General features: G+C 47.1%; 1 protein-coding gene across 3 annotated transcripts in view; it reads right to left on the bottom strand.

Moving 5' to 3' along the window:
- Positions 1–3,617: 3,617 nt before the first annotated feature.
- MTA1 (metastasis associated 1) overlaps positions 3,618–15,491 on the bottom strand; it is a 75,829-nt gene continuing 63,955 nt past the window's right edge. For 2 of the 3 annotated variants that reach the window (XM_038144088.1, XM_038144087.1), the window contains 3 exons: positions 12,402–12,433; positions 9,393–9,544; positions 3,618–5,295 (listed from right to left, as the gene is read on the bottom strand). In XM_038144088.1, the coding sequence (XP_038000016.1) occupies positions 5,157–5,295; positions 9,393–9,544; positions 12,402–12,433 (323 nt within the window). In that variant the 3' untranslated portion in view covers positions 3,618–5,156. The remainder of the gene's footprint in view (positions 5,296–9,392; positions 9,545–12,401; positions 12,434–15,491) is intronic. The other variant, XM_038144089.1, reaches the window with a different exon arrangement.

Raw genomic sequence — 15,491 nt, forward strand, 5'->3', positions numbered from 1 at the left:
GCTCTGAGGGCCAGCTCAGCAGCAGCAGGAATGTGCCCAGGGGCTGCTCAGGTTTCAAGCGTCTGTGCCCCACATGCACACCACCTCCAGGACACTCTCCGTGAGCCCCTGGGGTAGGGAAGGGACTGGACACACATAGTCCAGCACCTCACGAGTGCTGTAATGTCCCCACGGCACCATCTTCTCCTTCTCCATGAGCATCACCCTCCCATGAGGATGCATTTGGCCTTGGTTGCCCCCAGACATTATGGGCATCTTCTCGGGATGCAGGGAAATCCAGCTTGGCTCCTCACCCACAGGCTCCACACGTTCTCCTCCCTCCTGTCCTGCCTGGGGGCAGCCAGAGCACAGGCAGGGGGAACAAACTCGCTCCTGCTCAGATGGAAAATCTCTGAAGAAGCACAACTTGGCTGAAACCCTCTGGCCAGAACCTGTAAATCTGCTCCCCGTGACGCTGCCAGCATCCCACGGAGCACTGGATCCAGGTGGAGAGTCCCCTTGCAGGAGGGAAGGGAGGAAGCTGGCTGCAGAAAGATGCTGAATTTATGTTATTCATTCTCATTCCAGGAATGCGGTGAATGAACTTGCAAAGCCCAGGGCAGGAATCAAGTGTGCTTCAACCCTGACCTGCCCTGACTTTCTTCCAGGCTGAAGAAGAGGTGGAGACAAGCCCCAGCTCCACAACCCCCCTGAATTTACTGTGTGTCTTTTCTTGAGGCAGCTTTCCTCCTCCTGCACGGGTGAAACGTGATCGTCAGAGGCTGAGTCTTCCACCAGGCTTTGAAGCTGCTCAAGCAGGGCAAAACCCTTCTGCCAGTCCCCAGGGAGGGAAGTGAGGGCAGGAGGGACAGGGGGACTCGGGCCACCCCAGCCTCCTCCCTTGGGAAGGGCCATAAACACCACCCACACTCCAGACACGTTTATATTCTGGGGATCACGGCAGATCCCATCACTGTTGGCTCCTGCAGGCTCACCTTGAAAGGCACTGACTACATTTACAGGAAAAACCCCAAACAAACCCTCTCTCACCAGCCGGAGAGGGCTGTCATGCCTCGACTTGCCTTTCTGCAGCGATCTCTCCTTTCTCCCTCTAATGCTGCTGCCAAAGCTTATTTGGGTTAATGGTGTTTTTAAGTCTGTGCCCTCTTGATGGATTAAGGAAAATAGAAAAGTTTCAAGGTCCAGTTCCTGTAAATTAGTCCAATCCCTTCCTTCTCCTCCTAGTCAAAATCTGTCAGATTTTATTTGCGCTCTTCCCACAGATCCCCCAGCAGGCTGGCACACCTCCCATGCCACCACTCATCCCTTGCCCCCTGTGAACAGGTGAGTGCCCCCTCCTCGTGTGGCAGTGGGAAGCAGCTCCACCATGATGCAATCCCACCACCCCAAAGAGCCTCTCCAGCTTCCCAAGGTCTGGCTTGTGTAACACTTGCACAGAGAGCCAGAGCCCGCAGCAGAGCTGGCACCGGCTCCAAATTTCCATTTCAAAAGAAAATTTCAGCGTGTATTTTGCTTTACAACTCTCCAATAGTGTCCCGCTTACAGCCCTCCTCCCACAGCAGGAATGCCAGGTTCAGAATTGTTAGTTTTGGTCATCCTTTGCTTTTTTTCACATATTGTTTCATCAATGCTGTTACAGTCAGGGCGCTGCCTTCGTGTTACAGCTGAAAAAGCAGAGATCCCAGGGAGCTGCTACTGACAAGATGGTAAAATGCAAAATGCAATGTAAAAAAAGCACCCCCAGAACGCCCAAGTTAACTTCAAAAAAAATTAAATCTGTAACAAAAGCATTTGGGCATGAAGTATTGTAGGAATGTTTGGATTTCTGTTTTGTTTTTAAAATACTTTCCTGAGCAGCTTCCTGCTTCTTTTTCAGCCTGTAAAATTGCAGGCATGGCACTGAGTCTGGAGGTCAGCATGCTCCATCCACGTGAGCACAGTCCTCTCCCAGGGATCACAGCTGAGCCTGTGACATATCTGCTCCCAGGTCTGCATGGCAGAGAGGGAGTGAAGGATTGGGACGCCAGGGACACACAGCTAAGGGAAAATACCCAAATACATGTGGCAAAACTTATTACATCCCAACAAACCTGGCCTGCTTTGGGTGTGCAAGCACTTCCCAGCTCCAGGCTCTCCTCCCCCTACAATCTCAGGGGCTCTTTAGGAGGTGGGAAGTAAGGGGAGAAAGGGACCTGGAAAATGGGATGTTATCCCCGCTGTGGGAACATCGTTCTATTTTGTCAAGGCTCTGGAGCACGAGGGTGAATAACCAAAGGCAATTCCTGCAGCAACAGCACAGGAATGTGAATAGAGAGGAGAGGTCAGTGACAGCAGCAGCAGCTCACGGGAGTGACCCCTCGGGCTTGGATAGGCCAGTGCCTGGACCTACCACTCCCTGCACTTCCCACGAGCCAGCGTTTTCCTTTGGTGGCCAAAGGGATCTTCCAGCCTCTCCTCCCAAGCTGGTACAAACCTAAGCCAGTGAAACAAACGCATGGCAGCGGAGTCTGCTACCACACGCCAGGAAACAGCATCGCTATTGAAGGACACGCAAGGGTCCTCCAAAGTTGGGGCAGCACAGGACGTGCTCTCTCTCCTTGCCTGGACTCGCTCCCAGAGCAATCTCTGGAGCCGCTCCAAGAAAGCTTTTAAGTTGCTGGAAACCGCAGGGCTGGCACCCCCAAGTGGTTCCTGTGCTCTCGGTGCAGCCGGAGCCGCCTCTGGCCGGGCTCAGGGAGAGCTCAGCCCCAGCCCCCGGGATGCTCAGCACAGCAGCAGCCCGGGCTGGCCCAGCTCCCCCAGCCCAGGCACTGCAGGAGCCAACTCAGACACGGGGTTTTCACACGTGAGCTGTTCAGATTTCCTTTTGCTACGAGAAGGAATCCACACGAGCGCTTGCCCTCAGAGACAGAAGCATTACAAAACCCTCCTGCAGCCGGCGTTTCTCACGTCCGGAGGGTTAATCCTAAGGACTGATGGTGACAAAGTAAAACGGCCAATGGTCACTGGTACTGCTCGCAGCCTGAGGGCTTCTGTGCCCTTCCCGAGTAGCACATCCTTCAGGAATGGCTGTTCTGTCTCACTTTTAAGTAGTGGACAGGAACGCCCGACCTGTAGCCCAGGATACACTTAGACCTGCCAGGGTGCACAGGTCCCCACAGCCACGGGGTGAATCTCACCACTCCTGAGCAGCAAACGAGAGCTAACACGGAGCCCGTGCTGCTCAGCTGGGGGGACAGAGCACTGCAGAGCTCGGCACTGCCCACGGGCTGTGCTGCTGACCCCCAGGGACGCCCCTCTGCCACACGCCAGAGGCAGGCCCCGAGCAGCAGGACCAGGAGCTGCTGCGGACAAAGGGCTCATTCAGAGGCCCAGCCCCGCATCTGCTGCCTGTTGGAGGAGGAGGGAGACGCCTCTGAAGCATAGGGAAATGTTTAAACCGCACAGGAGAGGAATCAAACTATGAGTGACTCAGATTCTTGCCCTGTACTGCTGGCGCAGGGACCCTGGGGAGCAGAACACAGCCCAGGGATGGGACGGAAGGCGCGGGGCTGTGTGCCCTGGGCACGTGGAACCCGAGCGAGGGCGGCTGTTCCAGAAGAGACAAAAAGCAGATGTTTCACAAAAGCTCACTTTCCAGGTTTATTAAGTAAAGTTAACTGAATTGTTTTCATTTTGTGGGGATTCCTTTCCGTCTAACCCGGTGGGTTAACAGAGTTGCACAGAATCACGGTTGGACTGTGATAACCCAAATACAACTTTGGCTCATCTCACCGCTGACACATATGGAATGACTCGGGGGTTATTACATGCTGTGTCTGCTTGAGGCAGGTACATGTACAGATCAGCACAAGTTGCAAATGATAGTTTACATCCTTTCAAAACCAAGCAGGGCATCCAGCAAATGCACTGCTGTGAGAAGACATATGAAAAAGAAATGATACAGACTTGCAAATACATAAGAAGTTGAAGAGATGCAAGAAACCTCAAACACAAGAAATGTCAAGGGGGGAAAAACCACTTAAATTCAGACACAACGTGTTCAAATGAAAACCCAGCTGTAATTTAAAGTCCCTTCAAAATGGGAAACATACGGTAACGCAATTAAAGAGAAACCAGGTCTCATCCTGGGAAACGTGTCCAAAAGCACTGATGCACAAACAGGTTCAGAGTTCTAAGCAAAATGTCCCTGGGCATTGGTGTACTTGACTCTTGGAGCCAGAGCAAAGCAATTCATTACACTTGCTGGGCCTACTGCTAACAGCACGCAGGATCCCAGATGTCACAGAGAAGGCAGCACGCAAATGCTGGTTACTGGGAGAAATGCCACGGGCCACATCTCCCAGAGAGCAACTAGAGTAAGGACACCTAATTCTGGCAGCCTGGCTCCACTGCACACAACGTTAGTGTAATGTTCTGCAAGGTTCTTCAGTTCTTAGCTCACTCCTTTCTCAGCCTGAGTTGGTCTGTCTTGTGCATGAGCACAACTGGCTGTGCAAAATGATCCAAAAAACAGAAGGGACAGGACCAAAGAAAACTGGCTGAACCTGGGGCTGGCTTTCAGCTCCTATTTTCAATTATCAGTTAAAGATTGGAAATTTATCTACAAAAGAAATAATAGAAATGAAATTTAAAAAATGGCACCGTCCACAAAATTAAAAAAAAAGAGAAAAGAAGAAAAGAGAAATCTTACAACACAGCCGCATAAAAATGGCTTTGCAACGAGAGCTCAGTCACAAAATGAAGGGTTCTAGCTCTTCGTACATCAGAAGAGGAAACAAAGCTAAAAAGTACTAGTCCACATTCTCTTAATAAGTTAAACTTACTTTCCCTCTCCCTTCTACAAAAGGGGTAGAAGCAAAAGGGAAAGGAGGCTACTAAAAATAAAAAAAAGAAGAAAAAAAAAAGAAAAAATAAGAAAAAAAGATAGGAGAGAAGGAGAGAGTGCAAGAGAGAGAGAGAGAAAGAGAGAGAGAGAGAGAGAGATAGAGCAGTCTGTGGTCAGAGGCTCAGAGCAGGGCTGAGTTCCTTTTAAGGGTTTAAAAGATGCAAAACAGTTCCTCAAAAGTTCCCTCTCTTCAACAGTTAGCTCAATGCTGTAGCCATGGAAACTCAAGTAGATACTGGAGGAGAGATTGCCGGCGGATCCGCGGGCGTTAATCCTCGATGATGATGGGCTCATCATTCATGGGCTGGCGCAGCTGCACTGCCTGCATGGGCCGCAGGATAATCGGCTTGTAGGGGCGTCTGGCGGCTCGTTTGGCTTCCGAGGAGGAAAGCAGCTTGCGGATTTTCCTGCAGACAGCAAGGAAGAAAGGCACGGATTACAGAGGCACCGGGGCTGCTCCGCATCCCCAAGGGAGACGGGGCCCGCGCACGCCTGCTGGGGTGGCTGACAATGCTTCCTTCTGCAGTGCCTGCCCTGGGAAACGCAGATTCTCTGATTTATAAACCTGCCAACGAAGAGGAAACTGCGTTCTCCGCTCCAGAATCCTTCCCCTGTAGGGTAGAAGGCATTCCGGTCCGGCCTGGGAGGACCAGGCTCTCTTGCTGGGAATAGAACATTGAAATAGTCAGGACAGCCGGTCTCCACACCACTGATTTATTCTGAGTTTATTTTGATCAGCTGGATGTGCTGCAGGTAGCTCTGGGGAAGTTTACAAAGGCAAGGCAACACCAACAGGGTGCTTCCCCTTCTCGCCTCTCCCACACAGCGTGTGCCCAACCCAGAGATGGGCAATATTCACATCTTGTATTTGGTTAAGGATTTCCCTATATGTACAAGACTGGCAACAAATCCTATCAGATGCAGGAAGCTGTTTTCCATATGGAAAGACACACCAAAGTTTTAAAATTACCAAAGTAAGTTAGACAGAGACAAATACTGAATGATCGCTTGTTTCTTTCTGTTAAAACCAGGCTCAGAGATTAAGGAAGTATCATTAAAAAACCCCATCCAAACCCAAAAATGCAGCAACAATGAAAAATGTACTGTGTAATTAAAATGAGGAATTCTCTTACACAGAGGATGTTGTGGTGGTCAAAGGCACATAAAGATTAGAAAGGAAAGTAATAAATATTCACAAGATAAGTCTGCCAGTACCCACTGTGAGTCTTCAGCTCACAAGGGCAACAAGAAGGGTCTGATAAGGCAGCACTGCCTTCCCTCACAGGCTCCTGACAGAACGAGGTTTTGGCTGACCATGAGAGACAGGAGAGAAAGGGCTCTACAGCCCACATTTCAGCCACCTATCCCCCAATTTCATTTAGGGAACACTACTGGGAACAAGACTCCCTTTTTGTTGGTTGTGGTTTTGGCTGGTTGGCTTGGTTTATTTGTCAGTGGAAGAGAGGCTTTCTCACTGAGCTGATGCCTATCACTGTGCTATGATTTCTGCCTTTAAGATGTGATGGCTGCTGAAGAAAGTGGTCAAAATACCTCCCTTATCCTCAAAAACCTACCCTTAGCACCCCCAGAACTGACAAACCATCAACTTCAGCTGAAGATTTTGAATCACTTCTTGTCAGATTTGGTCATCTCTTCACTTGGTTTTTTTTTTTGCCCACTGAGCAGGACAAGCTGCTGCACTTACACAGACACATTTTTTGTTTGCCCAGTGTCCCCATTTCTCCAGCACCTTCTAAAACTAAAAAGCCACGGGATGAGGAGAGGTGAAAACAAGCTGGCAAAGTGGTGGCGGGGGAGAGAAAAAATAAAATCTTGATATAATGACTTTTCCAAGATGTTTGACTGCAGTTGATCCACTTTTAGCCAGCAGAGCTCCTCGCAGCACCCTCATGTGCTCCATTTGCCACGCTGCCATCAGAAACACGTCCTGCAGCACTCTGGATTCTGATCAGGTCACCCGCTGCCTCCGCCTGCATGAGTTATAAATGCCAAGCTCCTTACTGGGAGCCTTCAATTCAAAACTTATTCCTTTCATTCGACCAACTTTTCAAACTGCTCCTTCAGAGCCATACAGTTTTCCAGCACCTCTGTTGTGCTCTCAACAGAGCTACACAAAAAGGGGAGAGGGGGAGCGTGTAAAACTTCAGGGAAACCTACTTGCTGTGACTGAAAACACAGCCTGACCCTCAGCTGGAGGATGATATGCAGATATTGCAGCTAGATTGATTGCTACGGAGCCAACACAAAGCTCAAATTGTTTCAGAGCACACAAACAAGTCTTACATTCCTGACACTGGAATGCAGCAGATGGTTCAGGGAAAAGTTAGAGGTGAAATGCCCGACAGAAAACCCGTGCCACTGACAATGCTCCATCGCTCAGGCTTCCCTGCTCTTCACAGCCTGCCAAAAATCTCCTTTCACCACTCATCAGTCAGCTAAGCAGCATGGCTGTCAGACAAAGAAGCCTGGGTGGGTTTTTTTTTTCCTTTTCTTTCTCTCTCTATTTTTAAATGGAAGTGATAAGATCTTACTGAGCTGGTGTCTATCATCACGATTGTCATTAGAGTTGTGCTGGTGGCTGCAGGACTGATCCTCCCTGCCTCTGTCAGTGGTTCTGTACGAGCAGAGGATTCTGTGTCTACAGTAAATTGCTGTCACAACCAACATCACACTGGATGAACTTTGTTACAGCTCTGTCCAGGTCAAAGGGCAGGACCTTGTATTGACACTCTGCCACCATGCACCTGGCGTATTTCACGTGCCTGGGATGGTGAAAATGGCAAGAAGAGCTCCCCAGATGCAGGATTATGAAACAAGCCTTGAGCATCTAAGGAGTGCATACCCTGTATCTAAGGGCTGTATGCCCTGAGTGCACAATGGCACGCGGATCTGAGAGCTGCAGAAGATCCCAGGACCTCTTCATCAGAGCGACAGCAGTAATAAGAAAACTGCTTCCCCTGAAAATTAAATCCTTCTCTCACTTTATTGTCAATTATATGTGGAATTCCATATAGAACTGCTTTCTTTCATAGCATCTTGCAGGCACAGAAAGGAGAAGGGAAGGACATGGCAAAGATCTGAGCTGGTGTGAAATGCACAGTTGCATTCAAGGTGTCCACAGGAACAAGTCTGACCAGGAAATTCATTTCATGTGTCTTCTGAGTTCCAACAAAGTGTTTCCTGCACTGAAGACTGATCATCCAATAGATCAGGGGTTAGTAACTTGAATGTTACTAGTATCACCTATTCTACAAAGCCCATCTTTGATACTAGGCCCACAGAATAGTCCCTTGGCACTTGAAATGCTTTGCAGGTTAAGGAGAAGTTTGGAGATGCCAGGACTCTTGACTGTGACCTTTGTGCTGAACAAATGAAAACTCAGAGCAGCGCCAAATTTAGTAGTACCACAAGAGACAAAGCACTAAAAGGCTAAACCCTCCGCAGTCACTTGAGGGGTTCAGACATCCAGTAACTCCCAGGTCCATCTCTGCAAGTGGAGGGAAAGGTAAGTGCTTCTCTGCCGTTGGGGCACTCACTGATAGTGCAAGTGTTGATAACTCCAGGCTTTGGAGCAAGACAGAAGCCAGACAGCACCTCTGCTGTCAGAGAGGGCTGGAAAGCAGGGCTGCAGCTTTGCTCTGACCTTCCTCAAGGTTATCCAGAAGGGAGGCATCAAGTTCTTGGGAGGAAACCACACAAGCCAATTTCTCTACCTTCTCATCACACCCAGGAGCAACACTCCCATCCTAGGAATACCAGTACTGGGAACTTTGCCTCAGGGATCGGGTCACATAGCTTCTACCAGTCTGTCAGCAGTTTGTAAACAGTTTGAAGTGAAACTCACACAAGGAAAGTTTCTTCTACTATTTTTATCCTGTGGGCAGACTAACAAGAAGAATTAGGACTAGCAGAAGCAGTACCAGCAAAGGAGTAAGACTGACACTGTGGGGCTATATCTCACTGCTACTCGTGGCAAATGCAAACCACTAAAATATGAGTCAGCTCAGCCCATGGAAACCCTCTGTCACTTGCAGGTTCCAGGAGCCAGACACACGTGGAGATGTCTTGAGGGGCAATGCCAGAGTTCAGCATGCAAGAGGACATGCAGAGCTCTGTGTAGAGGAGGCTCTGCTCCTCAGTGTCACCCATGAGCCAGGAGGGCTCTATCCTGTCCCACTGAGATGGGACCTGCAAGGGCAGTGATGGGTCTGAACCAGGTGAATTCCCACCTCAGTCTTCCTTCCCTTTGCATCCATCTCCTACAGCAACTGCTCTGGAAGAAGAACAAGAATCTGCTTTCTCTGGAATGTAAGTGCATGGTTATTCCCCACCCTTTACCCACCTCAGCACTGGCTGTGGTCTCTGCATTCAGTTTGTAGCATCAGACCTGCTGCCAAGGTCCCCCTCTAACCACAACACCAGCTGCAGCACCCACAAAACAACAGATATCCCCATAAATCCTCTGAAACAACACGTTTCCTACCTGGTTTCTTCAGTGGCCATGTAAAAAACATCATCGGGTGCGTCAATCCAGTTCATCCTCCTCCTTTTCACTGGAGGCATGGATCCACCACGAATTAATCGGACTTTTGTTGGGTATGATTTCCCATTGAGCAGCAAGTTTCGGCTTGGTCCCTAACGTGATACATAAAACAGCACAGTTATGGCCTGCAACAAACCCGCAGCAACATGTGCTGAGCACACAAAGGAAAAGAGAATTAAAGTTTTTGTATGGCTTGCTGAGAGTTTAAGGTAAATACCTCCCCCTCTGGCCCAGGACTGAACACAGAATTCACACATAAGCAATTGTTCACAAGCAGTACAAGTCAGGCGCCTTCAATATGCAATAGGACAGCAATACTTCAGCGACAGGACACAAAATAAATGGAAGGCATTACCAATAATTTGTGGCTTGTGTCTGAAAGATGACATCAAGTTCAAAAGATTGAGCATCAGACTTAGATTTCAGCTACTACCATAGATCTAGAACAACTCTATTGATTTCAGGGAAGGAAATCTAGCTACAGAGCAAATCAAGTACAAGAATCAGAATTTACAGTTATTCTGGAGTACCAAACTTACCCGCGTCCTTTTTGTTCTAGGAAGGTCAATATTTAATGAGGATAGTATAGAATTAAATACGTTGTTGAAAACAAATGTAGTGCTACAAAGCTCAGCAGCTTTCATGATAAAACCCTTTTAGTATTGAACACCACAGACTTCCCATAACACATTTGCTTTGCGAATCAACACAGGCATCATTTTCCAGACTCACAGTAAGCCCCTTACACTCAGCTGGAAAAACATGAGCTGTTATTAAGAGAGGTGCAGATGAAAGGGAGCAAAGTGTTAAGCTTCTCAAATGCAGCTGTCCTCGATCACTGAAGTCCAGTGCTGCTGCCCCTCTTCCTGCTGATCAGCACATGGGGAAATCCCACTGAAATCAGTAACACTGAGCAGCTGGGAAAGATGCAAAATGAAGGCCCAGAAAATTTGATATGCGTGAATTAAAGCTGGTCAGAAAACACTCCGGTATAAATTCAGTTGTGGTATTGAACAGGCCATCGTGCAAGGTCAGACCATCTCCCCAGATGCACCAAGGCTTTCCCTTCTGCCCACGGAATGGGAAACTGAGCCATTGTGTGAGAGATGTCTGCCCTGGGAGACCCACCTCGAAAGGAATGGTGGGGACATGGGGACTTCAAATCCTTTCGTGTCAGGTCATTGCATCAACTAACTGAATTTTAACACCTTGACTTAGGGAAGAATTCAGTCTAAAAACCAAGGGAAAAAACCCAACAAACCCCTGTGTCTATCTCATTTTGTATCTGAGCAGAAAACAGAAAATGATAATGACTTATTTTTTGACCAGCCTTAATCAACTGCTCTAGCAAGATCTGCTTCCTGTAGAGCATCAGGGCTTTAGAGCTAAACAAACCAACCCCCCACCTTTTAAAACCCTAAGCTCTTTAAAACTGTTGCATACAAGTGCAATAACAATTTAATTTCTTAGTTGCCAAGCTCCGTGTTATACAAGACAGCTTCAGCACCACAGCAGACCACTGAAATACTTCAACAATTGGTTTTAGATTTGACATTTGTTAAGCAAAAGGTTTCAAATAAAAGCATTTCTGATGGCTTTATTTTTGGCCCTTCCAGGTTTCTCCAAAAAAAATATCTATTCATTAAGGTTGCAAAGCGTATTTTCTCCACATATGCAAGATACACAGGAGAACAACTCCAGAAAAAGTTATTGGAAATGCCTAAAAAGGGCACCCCTGTGCTTCCAGGTTGCCCTTTCTCTACTACATGGTGACATCTATTTTGAATGATACATCCTGAAATGAGGACCTTTCGGTTTTCAATCACACTTGATCAGGCAATGAGAAATCAAGGCAGTTCTGGGAGATTTACACTAAAACACCTAAAAAATATTAAGTCATCAGAGATTTCTCCCTCTGCTCTGAGGTGGTTTATTCAGCAGACACAAACAAGTAGCCAGTCTTCTCAGTGACACGGAATGAAGCTGAATTCATGGAGCAGTACTATTTACCACTTCGGATAGAGGAACAAACCAAAGGAACGCTCTGGCATTCCAAGCAGCCTGGCACACCCAAGTTCTGGCCTCCCCTCAGGCCACTGCTCACTTCCCCAAACACTGTCAGGTTCAGTAAAGCCTGTGATCACTGTGCAGTGACCATCAGTCACACCTGCTGCTGGCTGACCTGTGTCACAGGACCCTGCTGACACTAATGCAGTGTGGCACTCCAGCTAACGAGGCAAGCTCCACTTGATCAACATCAGAAAATCATTTCTGGGGGGAAAAAATGTATGCTTGAAGTTGTTTCCCATAAGCCACGTGCAAGGGGGAAAGGGGATGCACAGCCTTTGCACTGGCCCCTTCACAATTTAGTGAGAAAGCATCCTGCCAGAGACACATCAATCAGACTGGCTATTTGCTTCTGTCCTTTGATTAAACTCAGCACAACAGATGAAAGGCTACAAATATTTTTTACTTAAAAAAAAAAAAAAGAACGTAAAATACAAGCATTCTCAGCAGGTAACTTGCACACCAACTTGCTAAAAAATAATAAAAAGAAACTGTTTTCCAAACAAACCCTTCCATCATTTAAACCTTCCTCCTTCAGGGAAACACATTCCACCTAGCAACACATCCCAGAACTTTGCTGTAAGCAGCCACTCAGTTTCTGCATGAGCAGAAAGAAAACGCTCCGTTCAAAACAGGATCTCATTTATAGATATAAAGGTAGATAGATTTGAGTTTTAAACTGTATTTAACCACTAAGATGATTCAGGTGCCCCAAAATAATATTTTTTGAAAGAAGAATTTTTTGAAAGAAGAATTGGGAATTATGACCAGCTGCAAACAGCAAAGGTGGAAGTGAAGCACTACGGTTTAATGGGGTGTTCTATCTAGCGTGGGTTAATAATTCTTCTTTTCCCTGTTTTGGTTAAATGAACATTCTCTTACCATTTGTCTGGTTTGTCCGTGGTTAGGCAGACCTAACAAACAGGAAAGAGAATAGAGCTGGTAAGACCATTGCTTTTCCAAGACAGAAAAAAGTACAAAATCAAAACACACGCAGCTATGATTACAACTGTGTTGTTTTGCTCGGCCTAGAGTTGCCTACTGAACTGACTTCTGCCCTCCTGGAAAGGCGACTGAGAAAAGCTTCCTTGGCAACGTGGTTTGAAGAGCAGAGGCCCCAAGTCACAAACACGTTCCACTCGCCCAGTCCCTTCTCCATGTACTCAACCCTTCTTCCCACTAGCACTAGAAGCACACCTGTTCTTTCAGATCCCAGGCTTGCTGTGCGTCTGGGGAAGAATCTGACACTCTCCTTTAGTCTGAGGAATTTACTGACGTCAAGAAGGAGAAAGTGGAAGGCATTATTCACTGTCAAGGCAGCAACAAACAGAATCTTCCTTATCCTCCTTGGGTCCCCTGGGAACTCCTCAGCTCAGCCGTCAGCTACAAGCAGCTAGCAAAGAGTGTATCTGCTGAACCTGCCCCAAGTAAACACCTGCTGAGGCACAGAGCACAGGCACTGAGCTCTCACAGAGCCCTTTCCCAGGCACCACGGCTCGCTGGGACCAGGTGCTTTGCTGTGCTATCAGCTACCCCCTCAACTGTACTGTGCACACACAGGAGCCTGCAGGACTCTCAGAGCTCCTGGGATCTGAGGGAAAGGCCTGGCACACAACAGACTGGGAGACCCAACAAAGCTGTGTGCTAGCACTGTTTGGTTTTACAAAATGCACATTCCCAGAAAACACCACTGCATTGGCATCTGTGCACCAAAACACCTTCCTCAGCCCCTTCTGGCTCAGAACCAAAATGTCAGTGCAGCAAATCCAGCAGGTACTACAGGACAGGCACCAGCAAATGCTGTTGCTGTCTGCAAAAGGCCTCAGTATGAATTCTGCTTCCACATTCGTAGGACCTTTGAACCTTCCCATTGCTAGTGAGTTAGCTGGGATGAAAAACTTTTTAAAGAAACCAGCAAGAATGAACTTTGACAGCTCAGGGTCTGTGTTCCAGCAGGTTCTCACTGGTAAAACCAAACACACTGTTCTTGCATCAAGTATGACAGGAAACACAGGGCACAGTAGTGTCAGGAGCAAGGGGGGCGAAGCAGGGAACATTTTCAGGACATTGAGTATATCGTGACATACCACCCTAGAATCATCAGTTTCTATCAAGTGTATTTGCCATCCTGTGTAAATGTTATGCTGTTAGCTACTTCAAATGGGAAGACAAATGGTTTCAGTTCTTGCCGCATTTTTGTGCCTAAGTATCCACAGGGATGAAGAAATAGCTGCCAAAAACATTTCCATCAAGCCTGTAGGACAGATGTACCAGGCACCAGTAAGAAGGCCAGTAACAACCTCTGGATGTTGACAAAGGCAGTGCAGGCACCAGATAATAATTTGTTTTTACATGGGAGCAACCACGGCATCCAAAACACAGCTGTGAGCAGCTGTTTGGGATGGATGGATGGACAGACAAAGGGCTCCACAGATGCTGGGAAACAGCACAGCCAGCAGGATGCAGCCAGAATCTGTCAGCTTCAGAGCTAAGCTCCAGCACTTGTTACTTTCTTCCCCCTTCCATAACTAAAAGATTATGTTTTCTCCATTCACAGAAACTCTGAGATGTAAATCAACTGATGCTAGTCCCTGGACTGAAGCCACAAATTTTCTTTTAACTGCACTCCAGATCAGTTCTTTTCTTGTAGTAAGAACACCCTTGATGCCAGGAAAGACTGTCTTGATATGTGGCTGCTGCTGCAATGACTATTGCTGGATGTACAACAGACAGTAAACAGTGTTATTTCCAAGCACCAGAATTAAACCAGAATATTCCATGGTGAGAAGCTAAGGGATGAAAACTGAACAAAGGCTGAGCAGAACTGCTGCTTGCTCTGAGCCCCAAAGCTTCAGAGCCCTCAAGCAGCACAGCAGCAGTACTAACAACAGGAACACATCTCCCTCCCAACCTGCCATTTTTAGGATAAACCTGCCCATGACAACTTTTTGCTGCAATAAAACAGGACACAAAACAAAGCTACAGCTTCAATGCAATTTACACCCTTGCTTTCACAGCAATAATGTATCAATTAGCAAATTAATATTGGTGAATTAATCCATGAATTTTCACTTTAGTCACACTTCAATAACTGGAGTCTAAAAGAATGAAAACAGGCACTAAAATGACCTTATTCAGTTTGCAATTAAAAAAATATCACAGTAAGAGCATATGCAGCCAAAGCACTGGTATTAAGTGAGCAACCTCTATGCACAACCACCCCAAAGAGAGGCACAGAGACAGCACATCTGCAACCCACTGTGGAACAGCTGGCAAGTCAACAGGATCTATGTGGACTGGAAACAATGGATTTTCACCCAAAAGTTTTTGGTGGCTTCTGTGTGAGAGAGGAAGCCAGTGAGACAGGCACCTCTAAAAACTAAACCAATCCTGTGTCTGTGGGTGAATGGTGGCACAGGCAAAGAACTCACCATGCCAGACTCACACCTGCCCCACGTGCCTGCTCCACTTTCACAGACGAAGATTTGAGAGATGTCTCTCCATGCATCCACAAGCAAGTTAAAAATAAGATAGCATAAGAATTTAAATCAGGAGCAAAATACAACAGTTCTGGCAGCTCCTCTCCAGGAAAAAAAAAACCCAAAAAACTGACTAGATTTTATGGAGGAACGTCTAGAGAAGACACAGGGTAGAAAATGTGATTATTCCTTCTGATGATATCCAAGGTCCAACTGCTTGAATCTGCACAGTTCCACATCAGCATCAACACTGTCCTCCTCCAAACGACACAAAAATACACAAACAACAAGGGAAGTGTTTTCAGGATTGACCAAACTTTTAAAACCACAAAGTGTAAAGGTATACAGTGACAAATCTAAGCAGGTCTTCTGCTCTTTTGCAGCCAAAGAAATTGAAATATACTCTGAGAACTCCAGACTAAATATTGTGGGTTTTTTTTTTCCATAGCATTGAAAAGAACCCAAAGCTGTAGAAAATCTCTTGCCATCCAAT

Source organism: Motacilla alba, chromosome 8 (assembly GCF_015832195.1).
Source record: "Motacilla alba alba isolate MOTALB_02 chromosome 8, Motacilla_alba_V1.0_pri, whole genome shotgun sequence".
Classification (NCBI taxonomy): Eukaryota; Metazoa; Chordata; class Aves; order Passeriformes; family Motacillidae; genus Motacilla; species Motacilla alba.